This window comes from Triturus cristatus, chromosome 4_2, assembly GCF_964204655.1.
Source record: "Triturus cristatus chromosome 4_2, aTriCri1.1, whole genome shotgun sequence".
NCBI lineage: Eukaryota > Metazoa > Chordata > Amphibia > Caudata > Salamandridae > Triturus > Triturus cristatus.
Window position 1 is genome coordinate 790,331,939 of NC_140586.1, and position 23,618 is coordinate 790,355,556.

Below are 23,618 nucleotides of genomic sequence, written 5' to 3' on the forward strand. Positions count from 1 at the left end.
TTATTTGCTTTGTTGATGACCATCTCGTTCCAGTTAAAGTGGATGAATCCTCACACAGACCTGCCACTCCAGATGAGGAGGAGGATCAATTCACTAACTTGAGTAGATTAGAATAACAGAACTTGGTAGAGGCATGCATAGAGAGCACACTACTTATGAAAGAAAAGGGTGGAGATAGTTGGTACATACACATCTCTAACCTTTCCAGGTGGGGAGATGTCAGAATGCAGTAACCTGAATTCTGTATCTAGTGGAAGCGATTAACTTTTCCACACTTTTTTTTTTTAGAGTTTTATATAGCGCGAACTGGACCCTAGAAACCGGGTATCAGAGCACTTTACATAAGCACCAGTTTTGTTACAGATGGAATCATTCATTTTTTTTAGGCAAAGGGAGATTAAGTGATTTACCCAGAATCACAGAATGTTGAGCATCCTTGCCGAGACTCGAATCCGGTTCCCCAGCTTTGAGTAAGACCGCTCTAGCCGTAAGGATACATCCTCTTCTTAACTTCTCCTTATTGACAGCCAATCATTCACAATAGGAATATGCTGGTTAGCAGTAGACATGAGAGAAACGGAATGGCATAAGCGAGAAAAGAAAAGCCCTTGAAATCACCACTCTCACTTGTCACTCTACGGGGTGCTGTCATCTACTTTAATCCTAGTGGATCATCTAAAAACAAGATTTACACCTTTATTAACTAATTTCTATGTAAATTCATCCTACATTTGCTATAACAAATGATATACCTCCAGAAAATCTCAAAACCTAAGGATCTATGGAATATTCACGGAACACTTATGTTCCTGCAATAGAAACAAACAGTATCTGTGAGATTGGTATAACAAATGTATTTTTCGTCTCTGGTAATTGTACTTATCTCATGTTTCTTGAGTATGAGCTTTCTGGTTCTGAAAAATGTATTCAGATTGTTTTCTAAAATCTAATGTAATGAAGGATTTGTCTGGATTATGAAGTTTGTAGTCACAAAAATGAATCACTTCGTGAGCATATTCCACTATGTTATATACAAACATATGCATCTTGGAATATCAACACACTTTAAATGTTTTGAAGATCCTTTCAATTTCTCCTATAGCTTTAAAATAAAATGCACAGCAAGTATGTAGAACTCGTACTCTTTCAAGGTATTCTGTGTAACAGTGCTTTAAACTAAATCAAAGATTTATTTCAAAATGCAACATAATTCTGAGAAATCTTCTATGTGTCCATCCCACTTCAACTCCTAATCATGTTTTTCAAGAAAGAAAAACCAAGGTTTACACAAATCTCCTGTAAGAACGTCCTTTCCGCAACAACAAACTATCCAGATTGCCAACAATGGATGCTCTAGACTATGAGAAATTTCTAGTCTATATCGTCAAGCTGGCTACTAGTATTTCTAAAAACCATGAGAGCTGTAGCCTCATCTAGTTTCTAATTTTGCATTCAGAGATCTATGAGTACTGCGTCCTCCAGAGCTACAAAACCATTTGGAAAATAGTGTCAACATTTTGAGTGCATTGCCAGCCTTTGCTTTCACAGAATGAATACATCACATTTGGGTTTAGGACTTAGGTATTGCACTTGGCAGACGGTGGGTCTTTGCTACATGACATGAGTTGAGAATCGGGTCAATTATTTTGTTAGCATTTATTTGCATCCTCTCCACTCCCACAAAGACTATCAGAGGTCAAAACAGAATTGCATTGAAAACTGATTACATCATCCCGTGCCATAACAACAGCTTAATACAACTTGGCATAGGGCTAAAATATAGTCCTGCAGTTTTTAAAAGTGCCTGGGTGAAAGGAGTTACCTGAAAATTACCTCGATGACTGTCCAAACAAAAGATGTTGAATATTTAAATTCAAGAGTAGCAACAGATCTGGGTGCAAATATTATCTTAAATAGGCCTTGAAGACCTCCAAAGCAACTAAGGAATTACTAAATTTCATACCTGTTTTCACCGGTGAGACCCACCAGACTGTGCTTGAATTTATTTTACTGAAGCATAGTGTGGGGCAGGATTCAAACATTGAGGTGTTCACTTGTAATTTCAAGACCTCTATGATGATTGACTGAAGATTAATAAAGTTGTCCATGTGAAAAAATATCACTGCCATCTGCAAGACCTTCATTCCCCAGAGACTATTAGATCTTACAATGCCATGAAGGGGGAACAAGTGTTGCCCATCATTGACCTGTCTCCTACACTTGAGAGCACACTAAATGGAAGTATTAATATAGTCAGAAGGAAAGCCTCCCATTTATGAACATGTAGCAAATTGATAAAAACTGGCTTCCTTAGCCAGCTTTGTTTGTTGTGCCTATACAAAAGCCATATCCATTTTGAAGGAACATGCACACCATTTTTATATTTCAGGTACGTCACTCCTAAAGTGTGCTTTGTACAACCACAGGGCTTGGTGCTTAACATAGAAAAATGTGTCATAATACAGATTGGTGCTAGCATGCCATCTCAGTGAACAAAAGTGTTTTTTACTGTGTAGGTAAAGCTGTATTCTCATTGGGAAATTCTAGCTATAAATAAAATAATTATATTGTATACCTGACTGGACAAATGCTAGAGTGATGACAAAGTTATTTTTCATTTATTTGTAAACCTAATTCATCTCTGAAAGTAGATTTTTCATCCCTTAAGTGGAACTGTAACACAAAATTGTGATATGTGTTGCCTGAGAGAAAACCAATTTAGAACTGGTTTACCTCTGTGCCCTACTCAAGAGGCTCAATATACATCTTGAATTGCTGAATACTTCCCTGCTCCTGAGAACAATGGTTTAACCTCAGCTCCAAGGAAAGCAGGGGAGTTGTAAACAAGTTGTCAGACGGCAGCAATTATCCTTATATATTAGGGGGGCATGACCAGCTGGTAGAATAAAGCGAGTATCCAGAAGGTTCAGCAGAGTATTTCAGGTTGAGGATGGTGGGGGGCATTTTGTTTTAGAGTACATGGAATAAACTAAGAAAGGAAGTGCTGCAGAAGGAATTGAGTAGCAATATAGTTAGATTTGGTGGATAGGATTCTTCACTCACACACAAGTGATAAAGTTAAAACTGGCATCTCTAAACAAGAATCTTCATTGTTGCATAAGCACTGTTCCTGTTGAATGCAAACAAATTGTTTTGAGCCCTTCAGCGTAAAAAAATGAAGATCTTACTTTTTGGACAGAAATCCATTACTTGATCACCTGAATGATGGCCATTAGATTTAGGATACCCTCCCTGCCCAGTAATCACAGCCAAAGTCATGGACTTCCTCATAGCTATAGATCAAAAGTCCCGAGCAAACCACTCCAATAATATTAAAATATAACAAATTAGTTTAATTCTACTTGATTTCAGGATGATTTTATTCTTTTGATCCTTATTCTTCAGTAGTCCCCCTTAGCCAACATGGGTTTCATCAGATCGATGTGTAAACATCTCTAACTTCATCAGGGCCTCAAATAAAGTATATACAAAGTTAGAATATCATATTACTCAGATACACCCATCACACAAGACACCCTGGTGCTCAGGTTCCTTGGTACAATAATGTATGTCATCTGTCCATTCCCTACCGCGAGGCCCCAGATATGAACCACCTCAAACCACCCCAAAAAAAGTTGGCAAAAGACTGTGCAAACCGGGAGCCCATCGCGGTCCCGCAGAGCTGTTTGCACCACTCATTGTTAAAAAGAAATACCTTATTCTCTAGAATAAGTTTAGCTAATTTTATTAGCATATCTGAGTTTGCCATATACCCAATCTGTCTCTTGTCTACAAAGTGTCTTAATGCTTGTATGCCTTCTGTGTGTTTTATATTGGTATAAAGCGATACTACATGAAAAGATACCAGTGTCATATCTGATTCCCACTTCACATCACATACAATGTTGAGTAGATGCTTCTTATCCCTAATGTAGGATGGTAGATTTTCAATGAAGGGTCTCAAGTAGTGATCTACATATTGTGAAAGTTTTTCCGTTGGTCCCCCAATACCTGAAATGGTCGGTCTTCCTGGGAGAAAGGGTAATCCCTTATGCACCATTGGTAGAGTGTAAAAACACGGGAACCTTGGGCGATCTACTGTCAGGTATCTAAACTCTTCTTCATTCATCAGTCCCTGGTCGTACCACTCCCTCAAGTGTCCATTGATGTTTTTAGAAATCCCTGGTATGGGATTACCATATAGTTTGACATAACATCTTTCGTCGCTCAACTGTGTGAGTATCTCATTGTCATAGTCAGCCATAGTCATCACCACCATACAGCCTCCCTTGTCCGCATCGCTAATGATTATGTCTCGATCATTGGATAGTTCTTCAAGGGCTGATCTCCCTTGTGTGGTCAAATTATCTTTTACATGGTATATTTTGTTTCCTCTCATTTTTCGTTCCCATCTGTCTATATCTTGTAGTACTAATTTATAAAAAACATCTATGCTGTTACCAGTTTGCAATTGTGGTGTCCACCTGGACTAACTTTTGAGACCACTGTCCTCACTAAGTTAATAATTAAGTTCCAAATCCTGTAATAATTTATGAATCGTGACCGGGTCTTTCTCACTCTCTGTAATTGATAGCAAAAGTGCTCTGTTTTTTATATCTGTTATTGAACACACATCAGATGCCGTTTAACATTCATAGCTACTAATTTTTCTTTTAAGGATCAGATTAATCAAATGCCTGGAACGTGTTTCTCTTTATTGCATAAGGTGAAGAAATTCCTTCTTCTGCTCCCAGATTCAACGCAACACACTTTTGTACACTCTTTATGCTTCTTGATTGAACAAGACTACTGCATTATATCCTAGCCTATCAAATTATTTCGTCTTCAGGTAGTTTAAAGCACATCTGCACATCTCATCCTTAAACTTCCATCTTCCTTCTCTACTTCTTTGCACTTCAAAACTCGTGATTGGTTTTCTTTAAAGAAACACTTAACCTTTAAGGCCTTTGCCTGGCACTTACAACAATTCACAAAACAGGACCAAGTTACCTACAAAATATTTAAATCTCTATCTTCTGGTCCATAAGCTTAGGTTATCATCCTAAAGACTTATAGAGGTTCCTAACATATGCCGAGCATGATAGTTTGGCTGTTATTTTTTTTAATCTCCCGGGGACACTCTGGAACATCATGTTTTGTGAAAAACCCAAAATCTGGCTTCTCTAACTCCCTGTCCAAGCAGCGGTCCTTCCTTCCTTCCCTTCACCTGAATACCCCTTTCAGGTAATCGCACACTTTACAAATAACATCACATCACCCCGCCACCACCTCTGAACACACTTGGCCCGGTGAAAAAAACATCTTCAGAGAAGAAGATTCTTCCCGACTGCTGAAAGAAGAAGGCTCAAAGAATCCTGACTCCTGCTGGTGCCCAGTGACTGTAATTGCTCCCCAATGGCCAATAGGTTGACCACTGGTTTGTCTGCTTCGGTGACATAAAAATCAGAACCAGCTAGCCACTGTGGACTGCACCCTGTACTTGTACTATAGTGCAAGGGTAACTGTGTTGAGGGGAAGATTGTTTATGTGCTGGAAGGTCCCTCCTTCTGTACATAAATAATCTTTAAATGCTGTTTTGTAACTTCTATGTGTGCTGCTTAACGCAGCACACATAGAAGTTGCAAAACAGCATTTTTTTAAAATGATTGTTTATGTGCAGGAAGGCAGACCTTACTGCACATAAACAATCATAGGCAATTAGCTGTTTCTACGTGTGCAGCGTCAAAATCAATGTGTGTTGTGATGGAAAGCCCACCGCAACACCCATTACCCTCTCCTTTCACGCTGCCTTGTAAATAAGGCAAAGCCCCTATTGCCATCACAACGTCACTGAACGTGACATTGTGATGGCGATAGGGGCTTGTAAATATGCCCCTTGACGCCTAGAATCCTACCCAAGAGGAGCTGAGGGCTTGAAGAACAACCAGGAAGAATTTTCCCAGCAATTGGAGAAAATTAATGGACAGATGTATTTTGTTGATATTTCCTTGGTAGCATATTTTAATTTGAAGAGTTCTTAACAAAGAGGACTACTTAGAACTTGGTAGCCCCTGGGACATATGCCAAATACTGGCAGATGTCACATTCACATTATTAATAGTGAACACTCATCTATTTAATGTGTATACAAATGTGTTTCACCGTAAGTATTCCACACAGGACATCTGCCAATTTTTGGCAGATGTCCTTCATCCGCCAAACTTTAATTCGCCCGCTTATTATCAAAATAACTGCTCTCAAAAACAACTTACGACAATAAAAACATCAACAAATAACAATGCTAATGTTAACTATAAGCATTTAATGTATATGTTTTTGCAACCTTAGAAGCAAATGAGGCCCAGTTTAAGGAATCCTAAACCCTTTGGCAAAGGACAGACTAAGCCAATTTACCAACCGGAGCTAAGGAATCTGTCAGACTGTCACCCATGATGGTATATTCAAGGCAAAGATCAGACCTATGAGACTACAGGACCATTGCATTAGTGAGTTTCAAAACTCTTTTCACCATTGATGGGCACAGGCAAGAAATCTGCAATACATATTTAAAAGACGGTATTAATAGTTAAGGTCCTAATCCAATTAAGTTTATAGGAATAATTGTAACTATAAAAATAAAACTGTGGCTATGAAAGCAATTAATAAACAATGTATTAAAAGGATTTGCTAAATTTTCATGGTATTCGTTTAATTTCAGTATTAAATTATGTAACCATTCTTTGGTAACTAACCACTCACTTCGAGCCCCTCACAAAACCGTTGAAGGTCTTAGTGCCAATCTAAGTTTTGTTGTGGCCTTTACCCAAAAACCTTAGTTGAACAACAGAATTGTTGTCAAGTGGGTTCTAAGATGGTCTCGGATAAGCTGATGCCCTCTGCTAGGGATGTTTGCAGCACAGCGTGCATGCAGCTCCCAGAAAGAAAGTGAAGATGGCCCTCTGCTGAATATATATGTCTATACCAGGCTCAAATATACTTTTCTGAATATTCTGAAAAGACCAGACTTTGTGATGAATGATGTAAAATGCAGCAATTATCATTTGAATTATGTTGAACATTTACTAATAGAGACATATATAAATATAAATAATTGATACACTATCAATCTATACAAAAACAAAGGTTATATGTTGAACATGTGCAATTAATCCTGAATGAAGTTTGCATTTATAAATGAAAATTTTTCTCTCAAATAGATGAATATATGGAATGCGATGGGACTACATAAGTAGAAAACACAAATCACATGTGATACCCATAGGACAATTTTCACCCCCCCCCCCCCCCATACCAACTTCATTTACATTTAATGCATATGGCACATAAATGTGCCTAAAAACAGACATCTGTTGCCATCATGTTTGAGTGCAGTGTTCACTTGAAGAGAGGCAGAGGATATGTGTCTTTCTGGATTTTTCAATCGCTCACAAACGTGTACTTTGGGGGAGCTTATTCGAAGGTCGCACAGCTATGTAGACAAAGGTATAAAAGATCTGTACACTTAAGAATGGCTGAGAGATGAGGAGATCAGCCTGCAAGAGTGGAGGAGCAGGGTAAAAGGAGGCGATAGGTCCAACATCAGGAGAAATGGCTTCTGTAGCTCTGGTAACAGTCAACTCTAGCACAACGACAAGGGCGTAACAAACGATTGCTCATCTGCTTGAACCAAATGCATCAATGATAATGATGAAATGGGCTGAGGAGAAGTAGTGGCAAAGCTGCTGCAGTGTCTTCAATTTGTCCTTGTTGAACCTCTACACGTTCTTTGTACATATCACCTGGAAAAGCCAGAACATCACAAAGCCACTAGTGCTGGCCAAGCATGCTTTAGCAGCCCTGCCACCTGAAGTGGCATTAGCAGCACCAATACAAACTTGGAATGGGAAAGGATGATACAGGGCACCTCCAGAGCAGCTGTGCCTCTCTACAGCACACTCTAAGTCAGACTGGAACAGAAAATAGGCTTGGCATCAAAACAAATGCGGCCATTAGCTAACCAGATGGCTAAAAAGTAGCCCACATTTGTAACTCAGGGGGATTTTAAACTTGTAAACACATGTTGAATAGGAGCTTTGCAAGATATGGAAAACTGCATGCCTTAGACCACTTTTTTGATAATATCAGAGAAATCAACAGTAAACACCTGCAAATCAGGGCATATAACAGGCCCCCAAATAGCCACAAAACTGGCTTATACACTGACCTACCAGGACAGCTCTTCTGGCATGGCCAGACTGCCATATAGGCTAGTCTGACCCTGTCCCAAGACCCCAATTGCTGATGACAGATCACAAGAATCTGGCCCATATTTCGAGAAAAAGATCTAACTTCAGACAGTCAACCCCATATCAGTCCATGGCTCAACCACCGGTGGGTAGATCCCTTTCTTTAATAGGATGATGCATTGTAAGTTTTTAGTATTCACAACTGTTGGTGCAGCCAGTGCTGTGTATCTCTGGACGTACGTTTTAGGGATTGTTGTCCGTCTTCAGTATAGCGTAACAAGTGAAAATTCGACAGTACTGCTTATTTTTCAGGTTATGCAGTATTGTCCAGATAATATTGAACTAGCAAAGCAAAAAGACTTGAGTTGGTTGAATGTAAACAAAAAAAAAGAGTCACCTGAGTCATAAAGGCAATCACTGATCACAGAAAAAAATCTAAGGGTACTAGAAGAAAAAAGTAATTAAAGTGAGTGTCTAAAAATCAAATAGCTTTTTATCATTGTTTAAAATATGGTCATAGTTTATATATGTTTTAATCATGATCTTATATATTTGTATTGTTGTTTTATCAAAATTGTTCATGAAATCTAAGTTCCTATTCAACATTTGTTGATTCATGGGTGTATGTGTTTTTTCAGGTTTTTTCAGTTATACATATGGTCTGTCATCTCACCTACTCTTTGCTGTTGCTGAGATCTATGCTACTCTACTTGATATATGTACCATGTTCCTTTCAGGTTTTATGCTTTTTTTCCCCACTTGCCGCTGGTTCTTGTTTGCACTTTGTTTCCTATTGTGTAGGTGATGCTCCCTGTTGTTTCTCTTTCAGGCTGTAGAGGGCGGTGTGGGACTACCCCTGTCTGTGCAGTGTGTGGCTCTGCCCTGGCAGGAGGAGCTTTGTCTGCGCTTCATGAAGGAGGTGGAAACACTCACCGTAACAAAGAAGAGACGCTAGAGACCGCGTTATCATCAGTCTGTGGGGGATATATTGGGGATAGTTGAGGGGGTGGTGGCCAGAGAAGCCTCAACCAGCAGGTTAACATGTGCTTTGGTTGTGCTAAGTCCACAACCATTTAAATGATCTCAAAATGCAATCTTGTTCTGCGACCTTCACGTTGCTAATTTGTTCGTAAAAAGAATGTTCCTATTAAAAAAAGTTATGCTGTAGCAAAAGGCGAATAAGTCTGTGGCAGTATTGCTTAGCCATCACACCATTTTAACACACATTAGTGCTGTAAGCACAAACGTTCTACCTCACAGGTACTAGTTCAGCAGCATTCAAGAACTGAATGGTGGTTACAAGTTATCTAAATGCAAAGTGCACCACACGCAACACGCTTTATTAGTGACTTTTGATCCATTTTTTTGTATAATAATTTCTTTTGTTGAATCCTGCAATTTATGCAACAGATAGATACTTTGGGAAGTATGGTTTGTAAACTGTATATTAAAAGTATGGTAAATCTATAATTATATGGAAAATGCTACAGCTACACACTCACCTAATTCCAGTGGTCCTGCCGTTTGACCAGATTCACTCATATGCCACATATTCAAGGAGCGGCTTTATGCATGTAGATGGGCGATTGCATGTTTCCAGCATAAAAGGATATATGTACAGGTTGAGGGTTGAGCTCGGAGGGCACATGGCCTCTATGTTATTGTTCCTTATCACTGACTATACATGCCATGATGACCTAGTTAGGGGAGAGGATGTAGCCTTATGGCTAGAGCGGTCGACCTTGAAGCTGGGGAAAAAGGTTCGAGTCTCGACAGGGATGCTCAACATCCTGAGATTCTGGACAAATCCCTTAATCTCCCCATGCCTAACAAAAATCTGTAATGAAACTGGTGCTCATGTAAAGCGTTCTGATACCCGATATCTTCAGGTCGAGTTTGCGCTATATAAAACTCAACAAAAAAAAAAGTCCTCAGCCCACGTGTCCGGGCGGGATTCCGTTTCCATTGGTATGCCTTCGAGGATCAACCCACAGAAATGTGAATGTTTTTGTGTATAAAATACAAGTTTTTATAATTATTGAAAGCGTGCCCCATTCCTCTCTGGAAGAGGAATGTGCACGTCTCTGTCGGCCATATCCCCAGACCCGCCCTCATGCACAAGGGAGAAATGTGCGTGCATGCATGCAATTCATTTTATGCACACACACTTCACATTTTGTGAATATGCACATTATTTCATAACATTTTCTCAAGGGCAAAATAAACGTTTAATCACTTCTGTGCAGAGGTCTTAAACCTGTTTATGTGATTCCCTTCACAGCAGGTGTGAGCAACGGTGCTTTAGGACAAATATTCCGGATTAACATTGCTTTCTAGGCCGAGATTTCTCACTATTCAAAGTCATCGCAAAAATAATTATTTTTGCTGCCAGGTAAACACAAATAAATAATGTTGAGCGCACCTCGCTGTGTGTCAGATGAACATGGTGCTCTTCGGCCAAGCACTGGATTCATTTTGTTTGCGTATCTATGATATTGATCCAGGCCTCTCCTGAAAAAAACAATGTCCTCTGTTCATCCAGTACACAGATGCAATAGACAATACCACCTTAACAGTTTTGTGTCTGCAGTAATTAAATGTATCTGTGATATTGTTGGTATCCTGTAAACAGATCTGAGTACGCGGTCGTGTTGCTTGAGTGAAAAGTGTGAGCAGTTTAATATGCAAAGCTTCAATTTACCACCGTATTGCACCACGTAATGTAATGTTCGTTGTTGCCAGTTTTATTTTATAAAAGATATTTTAGGCATAATATAACATACATGCCAAAGGCTTTTACTGCTGATAAATTCAAATTCCAGCACCTTAAATCAATTTACGTGATTTAACCACCAGTGCGAAACTGTATCCCGAAAGGGTTAAAAGATGTAATCGTCAAACGTTGCTTAATAGTACAAATCAGATGAATTACATATACATTTAAAATAGTACTGCTAAATGCGTTATAATGATTGTTTACATGTATTACTATCTATAAATGAATAAACACTTTCCAAATCCTCATTATATCATCTGTCATTTCATAGCTATTTAATAATGCTGGCCATTTATAGAGAACAACATGCAATCTGAAATGTCTATTAACACATCTGCAATATGTATTCTTAAAAGTCAATTTAATGTTCGTAATATTATCAACCTTTGATTTCAGGTAAACCTGGTCAGAATATCATATATGATGGAGTAATCAGAGCAATTTTGGTAATTCTGCATTACTCTTTGACATAAAATTACCGATAATTGTAATTGTATTTTATATCGCTTACTACCCCTGACGAGGCGTTGAAGCGATCTTTGGGCAAGTAGCATGCTAGTCCGGAACCCAAAAGGATTAGCGGCGGATTAGTATAGAGAAATATGAGTCAATTTGAGCGGCAGTGACTCTATTAGTCATTGAATAGATAATTGCGGTATTGAAGAGGAAACAGTCTAGAAAGTGTTATTTGGGAGATACTAGTAGTAACATGAGGTCTGATCATAGTAGTAAAATAAGAATTGGGATGAGTCAAAGGAGGGATACATGAGGGCAGAATTTACAAAGGGGTGTTTGGGAGATCATAGTAGTAGAATGAGGTTTGTGATGAGTCAGAGAGTGGAGGTAGAGGATATATTGAGAGAGGTAAGGGGTTAAATAAAGTAATGCTCTGGTGAGAGTGACATTTTTTTTTCCTTATATAGTAGGCGTAAATCAATAACTATATATATATACATGACTTCATAGAAAGGGTATAAATGTAAAAGGAAGATAATATAGTGAAAATTAAAGTTGTATTGTATAAATTCAGTCTTTCAAGTGTTGCTGTACTTGACACTAATTTATTTGTGTATTTTTCTTACCCTATTAGATTTTTTTGTCCATTTTATCTTTTTCTCAATATTTAAATAGTGAGGCACATGTAGATAAAATAGTTATGATAATATTTACACACTACCGCAATTATGCCCGCTCGTGCAATTGGGAGTAATGTTGGGGGAAACATCCTACCATGAGAGCACAGTGAGCAAATGTGAGCACTCAATATTTCTGTTGCCTTTAGCACTATTTCTTACTGCAAAAGACTTCTTCACTTCCATTTTGGATGCGAGAGTGCATTTCATGGTAAGAAAATAGTGCTACATGCCGTGAGTAAGTTGGGGGCTAAATCCTACCCAAAGTGCACACTTCACTCGCTACTCACGTTCTCTTGCATTTACCACTATTTCTTAGTGCAAAATGCATCCTTGCTTTATTTTATAAGCTAAGGGGCATTTTGAGATCAGAATATAGCGCTAAATGCAGAATTACTTTTCTCGCCTACTTCCACGTATTCTCATGGAATGTTTGTGAACTTCGCTTGATTACGCTACACAGAATAACATGAGATATGTCCACCCTTAATTTAGGGTTGCAGAAATGTGTCAATCGATTCAGTCCCTAAATGTCTGAGGTTTTTAGTTTATGGTAACCCTGGGCAGAGTTCGCGGAGTTGCACTACGCAAAGCTAGGCGAACTGCAAAAAAAAACTCCGCCGCACTACGCGGAGCTCCGCGAGCGGCGGAGTACGGTAGAAAAATGCTGTTCGCGGTGATTGCACAGTGCCAGATGCTAGTCCGCACTGTGCAATTAATTATGGGTGGGCGTAGTTGGCGGAGTACCACTACACAGAATTCTGCGGAATTGATCAAAAACTCCATGAATTCCGCTCCACAACTCCGTTCCGCCTTACCCCAATTAATAAAACAGAAACCTCACCTACCCTTGATAAAACAACAAGTATCTCTATCATTACATGCAAAAATGCATATAGTCATCCCACAAAAGTGAAAATGAAAATATCATAAGCAGTGAGAGAGGTGATGATTTTGATGTCCTCACTAACCTAGGGAGAGAACCAAGCAGATGCCTTGAACACAAAGAGCACATCACGCTGAACGATTTGTGGTGGTCCCATCCTTCTAAGACCACCCCAAGCACAGATATGGGCAAAAATACAATCTCAACCAAAGGCCCGGCAAAGCATTATGGGGCGAGATTCTATCTATTTGCCAGTTTGACCAACAGCGAATAATCACTGTGGCATTGTCTCTGATCATGGCTACTTGTTTTTCTTGATTATATTCTGAAACTTGTGGCTTAAGACATGAGCCTTGTGTTTTATAAGTGACGATTTATGTGATTTACACTCTATATTCTCTACTTACCCTCTTATCCTCACTCCAATCACAAATACCCACACCTTCTCCCTTTCCCACCTAGGGGCACTATATTTTTGGTTTTGTAAAAATAATGTTATAAACATATGTACAATAAGTGTGATTAAATAACACTGATTATTAACCATACTACGTATTTGTTCCAAATATTTTTTTTAGATTACTGTATTTGTGGTGTTGATGAATTGTTTATTGGGACCACTATTTGTAATGTAAAGATCTAAATCAGGCCCTAAGTGTTGCCACTGTCTAATTTCAAGGAGTAAAATTAATGGAAATATACATTAGGAGGAGGCAAAACGGTAGCCCTGTATATAACACAACATTATGACTGGCAAAGTTCACATGGAAAAACTGATAAGCTATCGATATATTATGACATGTAGCTGATTTTGAAAATAGGTTTATGTTGGACTCGGCCCTTCTGGCAGGTTCACCCCTGAAACTTTTTGCTTTTTATTGTGACCTGGTGTTAGTGATTTTTGGCTTCTGCGCACTTTACCACTGTGTCCCAGGGTAAAGTGCGTGCGTGTAGTGAGGTTGGCCTGCCCTCCCATAGGAATGCATGGGGGAATGTGTGTGTCCCTGATAGTTCCTGATGCATGGGGTGTGCAGGTGCGAGTTTGGTATGTGCGGACTCGTGTGATGAAATGTTGCACGATGATGTGTGTGGCGTTACTGTAGCTAGTGTGGAAGTGCCACTTCTAGAAGTTGGCATTTCTGTGTGCAGTGGGAGATGAGTGCCTTGTCTGGCGATTGGCTGGCTGAGGTCATGTGATGGGCTAGGGAATCCCCAGAGTCAGGAGGAGTCACCCAGTGGTGAATGGGGAGATCAGCAGCCAGATGGGTGGGAGGAGTGCACCTGGGACCTGAATAGGGCTGGGCTTTCCCCACACAATGCTGGCTCCGCCCCCTGTGGTGCGACTGATGACCCTGTCCTGTCCTGTGAAAGGAAGGAGAGGAGCTGAGCAAAACAAAGTGCTCAAGTGCTCCTGAACCAGTTGTAACTGGTTCTGCCCTAAACCCTGTGCTGTGTCACAAAGGAAACCTGTGTATAAAAAGGGGCTGTGACCCCATGTAAAATGTTCTCTGCTGATCCTAACTTGAGGGGGGGCCTGCTGCTGCTGGGCACCAGGAGAGGCTGCCACTAGGGACTGCCTCCCTGCTGGAGAGCCCTGTGAGCTGGCCCCTGGGCCCAGTCTTTGCCCCCTGCATCTAAGGACTTTTCTTGAACCTGGCCTTCAAGCGCCTGGGAAGCGCTGTATCTCTAGTGCTGGGGGAGCGTTCTGCTCCTACCTTGAAGAGCGCTTTATTTTTAATTAGGAGGAGCGCTGTGTCCCTGCCCTGAGCTGTACTAGGCAGCCCTGTCGACGTTTGGCCTGCAGCACGGTCGAGGCGGAGGGAATCCCGAGCGTGGGGATCCCCCCCGTGCTGCCGACCGGCGGGAGCTCACCCCGCTTATTGCACCTCATCGCGGGTGCCCACCCCGCTGGGTTAATTATTGTGGCTGTAAGCGGGTGCCCACCCCGCTGTATATTGTATTTATTATTACGAGGGAGCCCACATCTCTTACTGAGGAAAACCACCGCCGCGGCCGGGTGAAGCAGGAAGGCAGGCAGCGTGTGGCCTGACGTGGGGCGGGACTTCTGCTTTCGCAAAGGAAGCCCCGCGCCCACGGAATCCCCGGAAGCCAGAAGTTAGTGCCGACTGACGCGGGGCTCCTGTGAGGAAAGGAGAGCCCCGCGCGACAAAGAAGGAAACTGGCCCAGAGAGGCCGCAACGCGACCAGCAGAGTTCCAGGAGGGACCCCCGTAGGGAAGAGGGAGTTCCGCCGGCCACCACCGCGTGTCCAGGGGAAGTGCTGCCGACAGCCGGGAGAGCAGTGACGTCCCAGGTGAGAGACCGCGGGTGGCGGCGTCCGGTGACCGGCACCGGTGAAGGAGATGACAGAGTCCTGCAGTGTCCCCGGTGAGTAGAGCTGCCGATGTGAGGAGGGTAAAGTGCCCCGCTGCTGAGCGAGCTGCTCCAACGTCGGGGGTGATTTTATCCTAAGGGCCCCAGAGGGGGCCCCCACCTACCTGTGCCTGTTCTTTCTGTTCTTTTGGGGGCATTATTCTTCTTTGCTTAGAGTCCAGAGGGACTCCAATGACGGGGGCACATTGTTCTAGAGCCTAGAAGGCTCCAACGTCGGGGGCATTATTTTCTCAGAGCCCAGAGAGGCTCCAACGTGTGACATATTTGTTTTAAAGGCACCGTGGTGCCCAGGCTCATTTCCACAGCTGCCCAGCACTTCGTGGGCAGCTGCAACGTTTAGGTTGTGCCTTCTCCTAGGGTACAGGATTATTTTTACATATGTACTTTGGTGACTGTGCATTGCCTGTATGCTATGTTCTATTCCCAACTTTGACCAGTAGTTACTGGTTGTGTGCTACAGTTCAGATTTGTTCTACCTTTTACGTGCCTTGTGTTAATGCTAGGTTTGTTTCTAACTGTGTTTATGCCTAGGAGATTGTTTTGCTAGTAGAGATTATGCTAGCGTGTTCATGGTTCCCTGCGTGGTGTCTACCTAAAGTGTTTAGGATTGCGTAGGGTGTACTTACCTGTTACCAGTGGTTACTGGTTGTGCGCTACATTTATTAGTTGTTCTACCTTTCTACATTTACATTTGGTGATTTGTGATAATTCTGACAGTGGTCCATGTGGCCCTGTCTGGTGTAAATAGTCCCCTGTAAATTACGCCCAGTGCCAGTGGGCACAGTGTAAATTGTGTGAATATTATCTAATGTGTTTTGGTATAATACAAAGGCTATTTTTATATAATACCTTGTGTGGAGTTTCTTTTGTGGTGGGCCTTGGGTGTTGTTGCTGGGTGCGCGCGCAAACGCTTTACACATTGCCTCCGGGATAAGCCTGACTGCTCGTGCCAAGCTACCAAGGGGGTGAGCAGGGGTTATCTTTGGCGTGTAACTCCCCAGCCCTGACTAGAGTGGTGGTTTCTGCCTGGCTTTGGCGCAAGCCCTAGCCAACCAGAAATCCCATTTCTAACATTGGTGATCAGCGGTGGGATAGGACTTGCGTTTGCGCTGTACCGCAGCAGCATCTGGCTGCACTACAAAACTCTGCATTTTAGATAATCACATATTTGGGGATTATTGTTTTGAGTTCCATTATTTCTTCTCCTAAAGGTGTCCTTTGTGAATTGTGTACTCCTGTTTTAACTCAGACACCCAGGTTGCTTGTTTTGAACTTTTCTCGAGAACGTTTGCCAAAATGGAGCCTGCTTTTATTTCTGTGGTCTGTTTAGATACAGTATGTTAGAGTTGGTCAGATTCTGTAAAGAGAGAGACATAGAGGTGGGTGAGTCAGACACCCAGTCCAAACTGAGGGACAACCTGATCCTACGGCAAAAGGATGAATGGGAACGTGAGCGCAGTGAGGAGGAGAGGGCCCGGGCCGCACGCCTAGAGGGTGGTGGGTATGAGGGGAGCCCTGAGGAATCTGAAGAGGAGGAAGAAACTGACAGGACAGGGACGCCAGTAGATAGTGAAGACCCCATAGATAGGAAGTCCCTTGCTGGGTCCAGTGTCAGGAGCAGCACCCCATCCCTTTTCCTGTCCCCAGAGGAGTGGGTAGATAGGAGGGAAGAGAGGGAGCATCAGCTGGCCATAGAAAAACTCAGGATAGAGCATGCCAAGCTGGAGACCGAGAGGGTCTTAGCTCAGAAGCAGATGGCGGAGGCTGAGAGGGCCTTTGCCAGAGAGAAACTAGCTCTGGAGGGTAAGTTGTCCCCTGAGCGCAGTTGTAGTTATCTGGATTCCCCAGGGAGGGTAGAGTCCAGTGGTGGCAGCGATAGAGAGTCCATTGCAGAGAGTCCCATTCCCAGTTCCTAGAGTATGGTACCTGTTTCCCAAGAAGAGGAGTATAGGTTGAAATTCAGGGGCAGTAAGAAACTGTCTTACCAGACTTGGGAGGAGTTTGTGGAGGAATGTGATGATGCACTGATCGATTGGGTGAGGGTTAACCCGGAACATGGGTATTCCGCACTGTTGGCTCTAGTTCTCAAAGAGCAGATGCTCAGCAGTTATTATCCCGGGTTGCGCCAACACCTGTTGAGGTATAACTCCTTTAGTCCTTCGGCCCTTGCAGAGGAAGCGGACCATTGGGAAAGTGCCCAAGGTTCTGATGAGGCATGGGAGAGTACTTCCAACAGTAGTGGCTCAGGTATCTTCCCGTCCAGTATGGGGGAAGAGGCTCAGAGTAGCCCAGCTAGTTCCCAGAGTAGTGAGAGGGGTGTAGGGTCTCACAACCTATCTCAGTAGAGTAGGAGTGAGTGGGTGACTTCGAGTCCCCAGAGGCCCGAAACACAGTCTCAGAGCCTGGATGGTTTCTTCAGGGAACACCAGGTTGGGGGCCTAGGCTGTCCTGCTAGTCCATTTGAGGAAGATCACCTAGTGTATGGAGAACCTGGAGCATCTGTAAGTAGAGCTCCAGTGTTTCTGGTGTCTGGCAGTACCGCTCCAGTAGGGAGGGTACAGAAGTCCAGCGAGAGGGGTGGCATGGGGCTGTGTTCCCCAGTGGAGGAGCCAATGGGTCAGGGACCAGCCGGGAGGGCTAAGTCTCCTAGAGGTGACCATGGTGACCACACGTCTGTCCTGGGGGATCTTCACGCACTGTCAGGTGGACAGGGGACGGGAGATCTATGCCATGCAGACTGTCACGCAACATATGAGGCATATGTTACCCTCGGGGGGATGGTGTGTAAGTCCCCAGAAGTCCTGGAGTGCCAGGCAAGTACTCAGCCAAAGGGTTTAGACCCCTGGTTGGGAGGCCAGGTTCAGGATCAGCCTGACCTGGAGGGAAGGACGACTGTAAGCAGTGTCCTGACCGATGTAGCTGTTAGGGGCACCACTCCAGTTGGGAGGGTGCCTGACTCTGGAAGGGGGTGCAGAGGGAGGGAGTCCTCGCCTCTGACCCCGGTGCAACCTGAGGGGTTAAACCCTAGGTTGGGAGACCAGTTCTGAGGGAGAGGTCCTGAGCTGGTGGGTGAATTGCGTTACGAGGTCGCCTCTCAGAGGAAGAGAGGGCGGAACCCTAGAAGAAGAGGTAGGGGGAGGAGAGCCTCGCACGTGACTGTTGATCAGCTTGAGGGTACAGACCCTGGGCTGGAGGATCAGTGGCCGTTTAGAACTGCCCTGATGAGAGGTAGAGTGGAGAATGTTTGCTATGTGCCAGGGGTTACTACCCCCCACTCTGTGGTTAGGCAAGGACCAGTGGTATCTGGATGGCCTAGGGCCTGGTCCTGGCCGCGGACAGTTGAGGAGTACCAGTGGGGTAGCCCAGTTAGTCCGCCGAGTTTTTTCAGAGGGAACCACGTGGGTTAAGAGTGGCGTCAAACCGGAGAGTGTCCCTGCCGTTGCGGGCCTGCGTCCGTGTTTTATCGCCCCAAGCAGGGAAGACCATCACGGTGGTGATTGGTCTACCCTGCGTTTTGGCTGGAAGGGGGTTGTATTGGACTCGGCCCTTCTGACAGGTTCACCCCTGAAACTTTTTGCTTTTTATTGTGACCTGGTGTTAGTGATTTTTGGCTTCTGCGCACTTTACCACTGTGTCCCAGGGTAAAGTGCGTGAGTGTAGTGAGGTTGGCCTGCCCTCCTATAGGAATGCATGGGGGAATGTATGTGTCCCTGGTAGTTCCTGATGCGTGGGGAGTGCAGGTGCGAGTTTGGTATGTGCGGACTCGTGTGATGACATGCTGCGCGATGATGTGTGTGGCGTTACTGTAGCTAGTGTGGAAGTGCCACTTCTAGAAGTTGGCATTTCTGTGTGCAGTGGGAGATGAGTGCCTTGTCTGGTGATTGGCTGGCTGAGGTCATGTGATGGGCTAGGGAATCCCCAGAGTCAGGAGGAGTCACCATGTGGTGAATGGGGAGATCAGCAGCCAGATGGGTGGGAGGAGTGCACCTGGGACCTGAATAGGGCTGGGCTTTCCCCACACAATGCTGGCTCCGCCCCCTGTGGTGCGACTGATGACCCTGGCCTGTCCTGTGAAAGGAAGGAGAGGAGCTGAGCAAAACAAAGTGCTCAAGTGCTCCTGAACCAGTTGTAACTGGTTCTGCCCTAAACCCTGTGCTGTGTCACAAAGGAAACCTGTGTATAAAAAGGGGCTGCGACCCCATGTAAAATGTTCTCTGCTGATCCTAACTTGAGGGGGGCCTGCTGCTGCTGGGCGCCAGGAGAGACCGCCACTAGGAACTGCCTCCCTGCTGAAGGGCCCTGTGAGCTGGCCCCTGGGCCCAGTCTTTGCCCCCTGCATCTAAGGACTTTTCTTGAACCTGGCCTTCAAGCGCCTGGGAAGCACTGTATCTCTAGTGCTGGGGGAGCGTTCTGCTCCTACCTTGAAGAGCGCTTTATTTTTAATTAGGAGGAGCGCTGTGTCCCTGCCCTGAGCTGTACTAGGGAGCCCTGTCGACGTTTGGCCTGCAGCACGGTCGAGGCGGAGGGAATCCCGAGCGTGGGGATCCCCCCCGTGCTGCCGACCGGCGGGAGCTCACACCGCCTATTGCGCCTCATCCCGGGTGCCCACCCCGCTGGGTTAAATATTGTGGCTGTAAGCGGGTGCTGTTGTTTTTATTATTACGAGGGAGCCCACCCCTCTTACTGAGGAAAACCACCACCGCGGCCGGGTGAAGCAGGAAGGCAGGCCGCGTGTGGCCTGACGTGGGGCGGGACTTCCGCTTTCGCAAAGGAAGCCCCTCGCCCACGGAATCCCCGGAAGCCAGAAGTTAGTGCCGACTGACGCGGGGCTCCCGTGAGGAAAGGAGAGCCCCGCGCGACAAAGAAGGAAACCGGCCCAGAGAGGCCGCAACGCGACCAGCAGAGTTCCAGGTGGGACCCCTGTAGGGAAGAGGGAGTCCCGCCGGCCGCCACCGCGTGCCCAGGGGAAGTGCTGCCAACAGCAGGGAGAGCGGTGATGTCCCAGGTGAGATACCGCGGGTGGCGGCGTCCGGTGACCGGCACCAGTGAAGGAGATGACAGAGTCCTGCAGTGTCCCCGGTGAGTAGAGCTGCCAATGTGAGGAGGGTAAAGTGCCCCGCTGCTGAGCGAGCTGCTCCAACGTCGGGGATGATTTTGACCTAAGGGCCCCAGAGGGGGGCCCCAACCTACCTGTGCCTGTTCTTTCCATTCTTTTGGGGGCATTATTCTTCTTTGCTCAGAGTCCAGAGGGACTCCAACGATGGGGGCACATTGTTCTAGAGCCTAGAAGGCTCCAACGTCAGGGCATTATTTTCTCAGAGCCCAGAGAGGCTCCAACGTGTGACATATTTGTTTTAAAGGCACCGTGGTGCCCAGGCTCATTTGCACAGCTGCCCAGCACTTCGTGGGCAGCTGCAACGTTTAGGTTGTGCCTTCTCCTAGGGTACAGGATTATTTTTACATATGTACTTTGGTGACTGTGCATTGCCTGTATGCTATGTTCTATTCCCAACTTTGACCAGTAGTTACTGGTTGTGTGCTACAGTTCAGATTTGTTCTACCTTTTACGTGCATTGCCTTGATGCTAGGTTTGTTTCTAACTGTGTTTATGCCTAGGAGATTGCTTTGCTAGTAGAGATTATGCTAGCGTGTTCATGGTTCCCTGCGTGGTGTCTACCTAAAGTGTTTAGGATTGCGTAGGGTGTACTTACCTGTTACCAGTGGTTACTGGTTGTGCGCTACATTTATTAGTTGTTCTACCTTTCTACATTTACATTTGGTGATTTGTGATAATTCTGACAGTGGTCCATGTGGCCCTGTCTGGTATAAATAGCCCCCTGTAAATTCCGCCCAGTGCCAGTGGGCACAGTGTAAATTGTGTGAATATTATCTAATGTGTTTTGGTATAATACAAAGGCTATTTTTATATAATACCTTGTGTGGAGTTTCTTTTGTGGTGGGCCTCGGGTGTTGTTGCTGGGTGCGCGCGCAAACGCTTTACACATTGCCTCCGGGATAAGCCTGACTGCTCGTGCCAAGCTACCAAGGGGGTGAGCAGGGGTTATCTTTAGCGTGTAACTCCCCAGCCCTGACTAGAGTGGTGGTTTCTGCCTGGCTTTGGCGCAAGCCCTACCCAACCAGAAATCCCATTTCTAACAGTTTACTTATTCTTGACCTAATCCCTTTGTCTCACACATTAGAAAATGGATTAGATACATCAACGATGAACTGCTTATTTGGCATGGTGATACTTACCAATTAAAACAATCTCATGAATGATACAATTCATTAAATCTCAATCTTAAATTCATACTGGAATATAATTCCAATGAGCATTAACTTTTTTTTACATAACAATTAATGTGAAAAATTAGGAATTACATACCACTTTATAAACTAAGTCTACAGTAAAAAATACTTTATTGAAATACGATAGTCACCATCCACAAGCATTGAACAATAATCTTTCTTTTAACCAATTTTTATGTCTGCACCGTAATTGTACCAAAAGAATTGATTACTTTACTGCAGCCAGAAAACTTTCTGAGAAACTCTTTTAAGTTTCAAAAGATAAGTTTATTGAATACATGTCAAAAGAGAGCATCAAAGTATCAAGTGTTAGAACATCAAAATACACTGCGAAAGGTATCATTAATAGCATATAGGCAGGAAATCACACAAGAAGAGAAAATTATGGCAGGAATTAAAGAGTAAAAACAGGCTCAAAAGTTGATAAATATACAACTATAACAAAATTGAACCAAATAAAGATAACAATGGTCACAAAATCAGAAAATTCAAGGGGGTTGAGCAACTTCTTGGATACGTGGTACTGGAGCAAAAGATCTTTTAGTGATATTATCCAGAAATTGTGTGGTAGGTGACCATAGTTGTAATCTTTTTCTTGCAAGAGACATACGAAATACAAAGGTCGTGTCAAGTCTGTGATTGTGACATACAGAATACCACCAAGCTAAATACGAGAGTTTGGAAGCATTTTTCCAATTTTTTGTTATCTGCTGAAAAGCTGCTGCCAATAACAAGTCAATGATTTGCACTTGTGTTTTCGTGTTGGTCCAACTAGTGGAGAGGCTACCCCAAAAAATATTTGCAGGTTAGCACAAAAATAATATTAATTTGTAACCAGACTTGTTTCCAAAACTGCAAAACCTGTGGGCACGAAAAAAGTAAGTGATGAAGATCTGCCTGTGGAAGTGAGCAAGACCAAAAATCATCATGAATATCAGGATGCATTCTATGCAAGGAAACTGGTGTTAACCATAGTCTGTTATAAATTAAAAAAAAGAGTTTGTGTAGCACTAGCTGCTCTGGAAGACTTTCTAATTTTGGTCCAAATCTTATTCCAAACAGAAATAGGCCAATGTGTACCCAGGTCTGTTTCCTAAGAAAACTCAGTTTTTGTTTTGACTCTTGCTGTGGAGGGGATTAATAAGCAGGTGTAAAGAGTGGCGGCCTTGGGCAATCTACGAAGGATGCTAGACCAAGTATAGTCTGATGATGGAGCGGGTGATGGCAAGGATGTAAAATAAGAGTGAGAATCTAGTATAGCTGTGCATAAAGCTACAAATGTGTGTGAAAAAGAAGGAGGTAAGTTAAAAAGGGAGCATGCCTTTGAAAAAGTGAGGCAAGTGTAATTCTCAAATAGTTGATGTACCCACAGAATACCCCTATCCCTCCAGGTTTTCCAATAAACAGGTTTATTCTTAATAAGTTATTATGCCATACGATTTGAGAAATGTATCCAAATCATGTGGCTCAAAGTGAAAAAGATCATCAAACTTTTACAAGAATGTTTAATAATTGGTGTACATACATTTTTTGGGGAAAGAAAGGAACTCTCTAGATCAATCCATAGAGGCGAATCAGGAGAAGGGTCAGACAACCACTTGGATATATGTCTTAGTAAAAAGGCTTTATGATATTTGGGAAAATCAGGGAAGCGAACACCACCTTCAGCTTTTGGACGCGGTAATTTTAGTATGGACATTCTAGGTTATTTATTCAGCCATAGAAAGGAAGTAAGGATTGACTTGATTTTTTGGAACCATTTCGTTGGACTGGATATGGGAATATTAGAGACCAGATAAAGGATAATAGGAGTTAGCCTCATTTTAATAGTGTTGAGATGCCCCCACCATAAAAGATATAGAGGGTGCCATTTGG

General features: G+C 43.6%; 1 protein-coding gene across 1 annotated transcript in view; it reads left to right on the top strand.

Moving 5' to 3' along the window:
- The window catches only part of LOC146835053 (vitamin D3 hydroxylase-associated protein-like), a 411,367-nt gene extending 400,097 nt beyond the window's left edge, over positions 1–11,270 (top strand). The window contains exon 15 of the mRNA XM_085602722.1: positions 9,076–11,270. Coding sequence (XP_085458848.1) covers positions 9,076–9,201 — 126 coding nt within the window. The 3' untranslated portion in view covers positions 9,202–11,270. The remainder of the gene's footprint in view (positions 1–9,075) is intronic.
- The last annotated feature ends 12,348 nt before the right edge of the window (positions 11,271–23,618 follow it).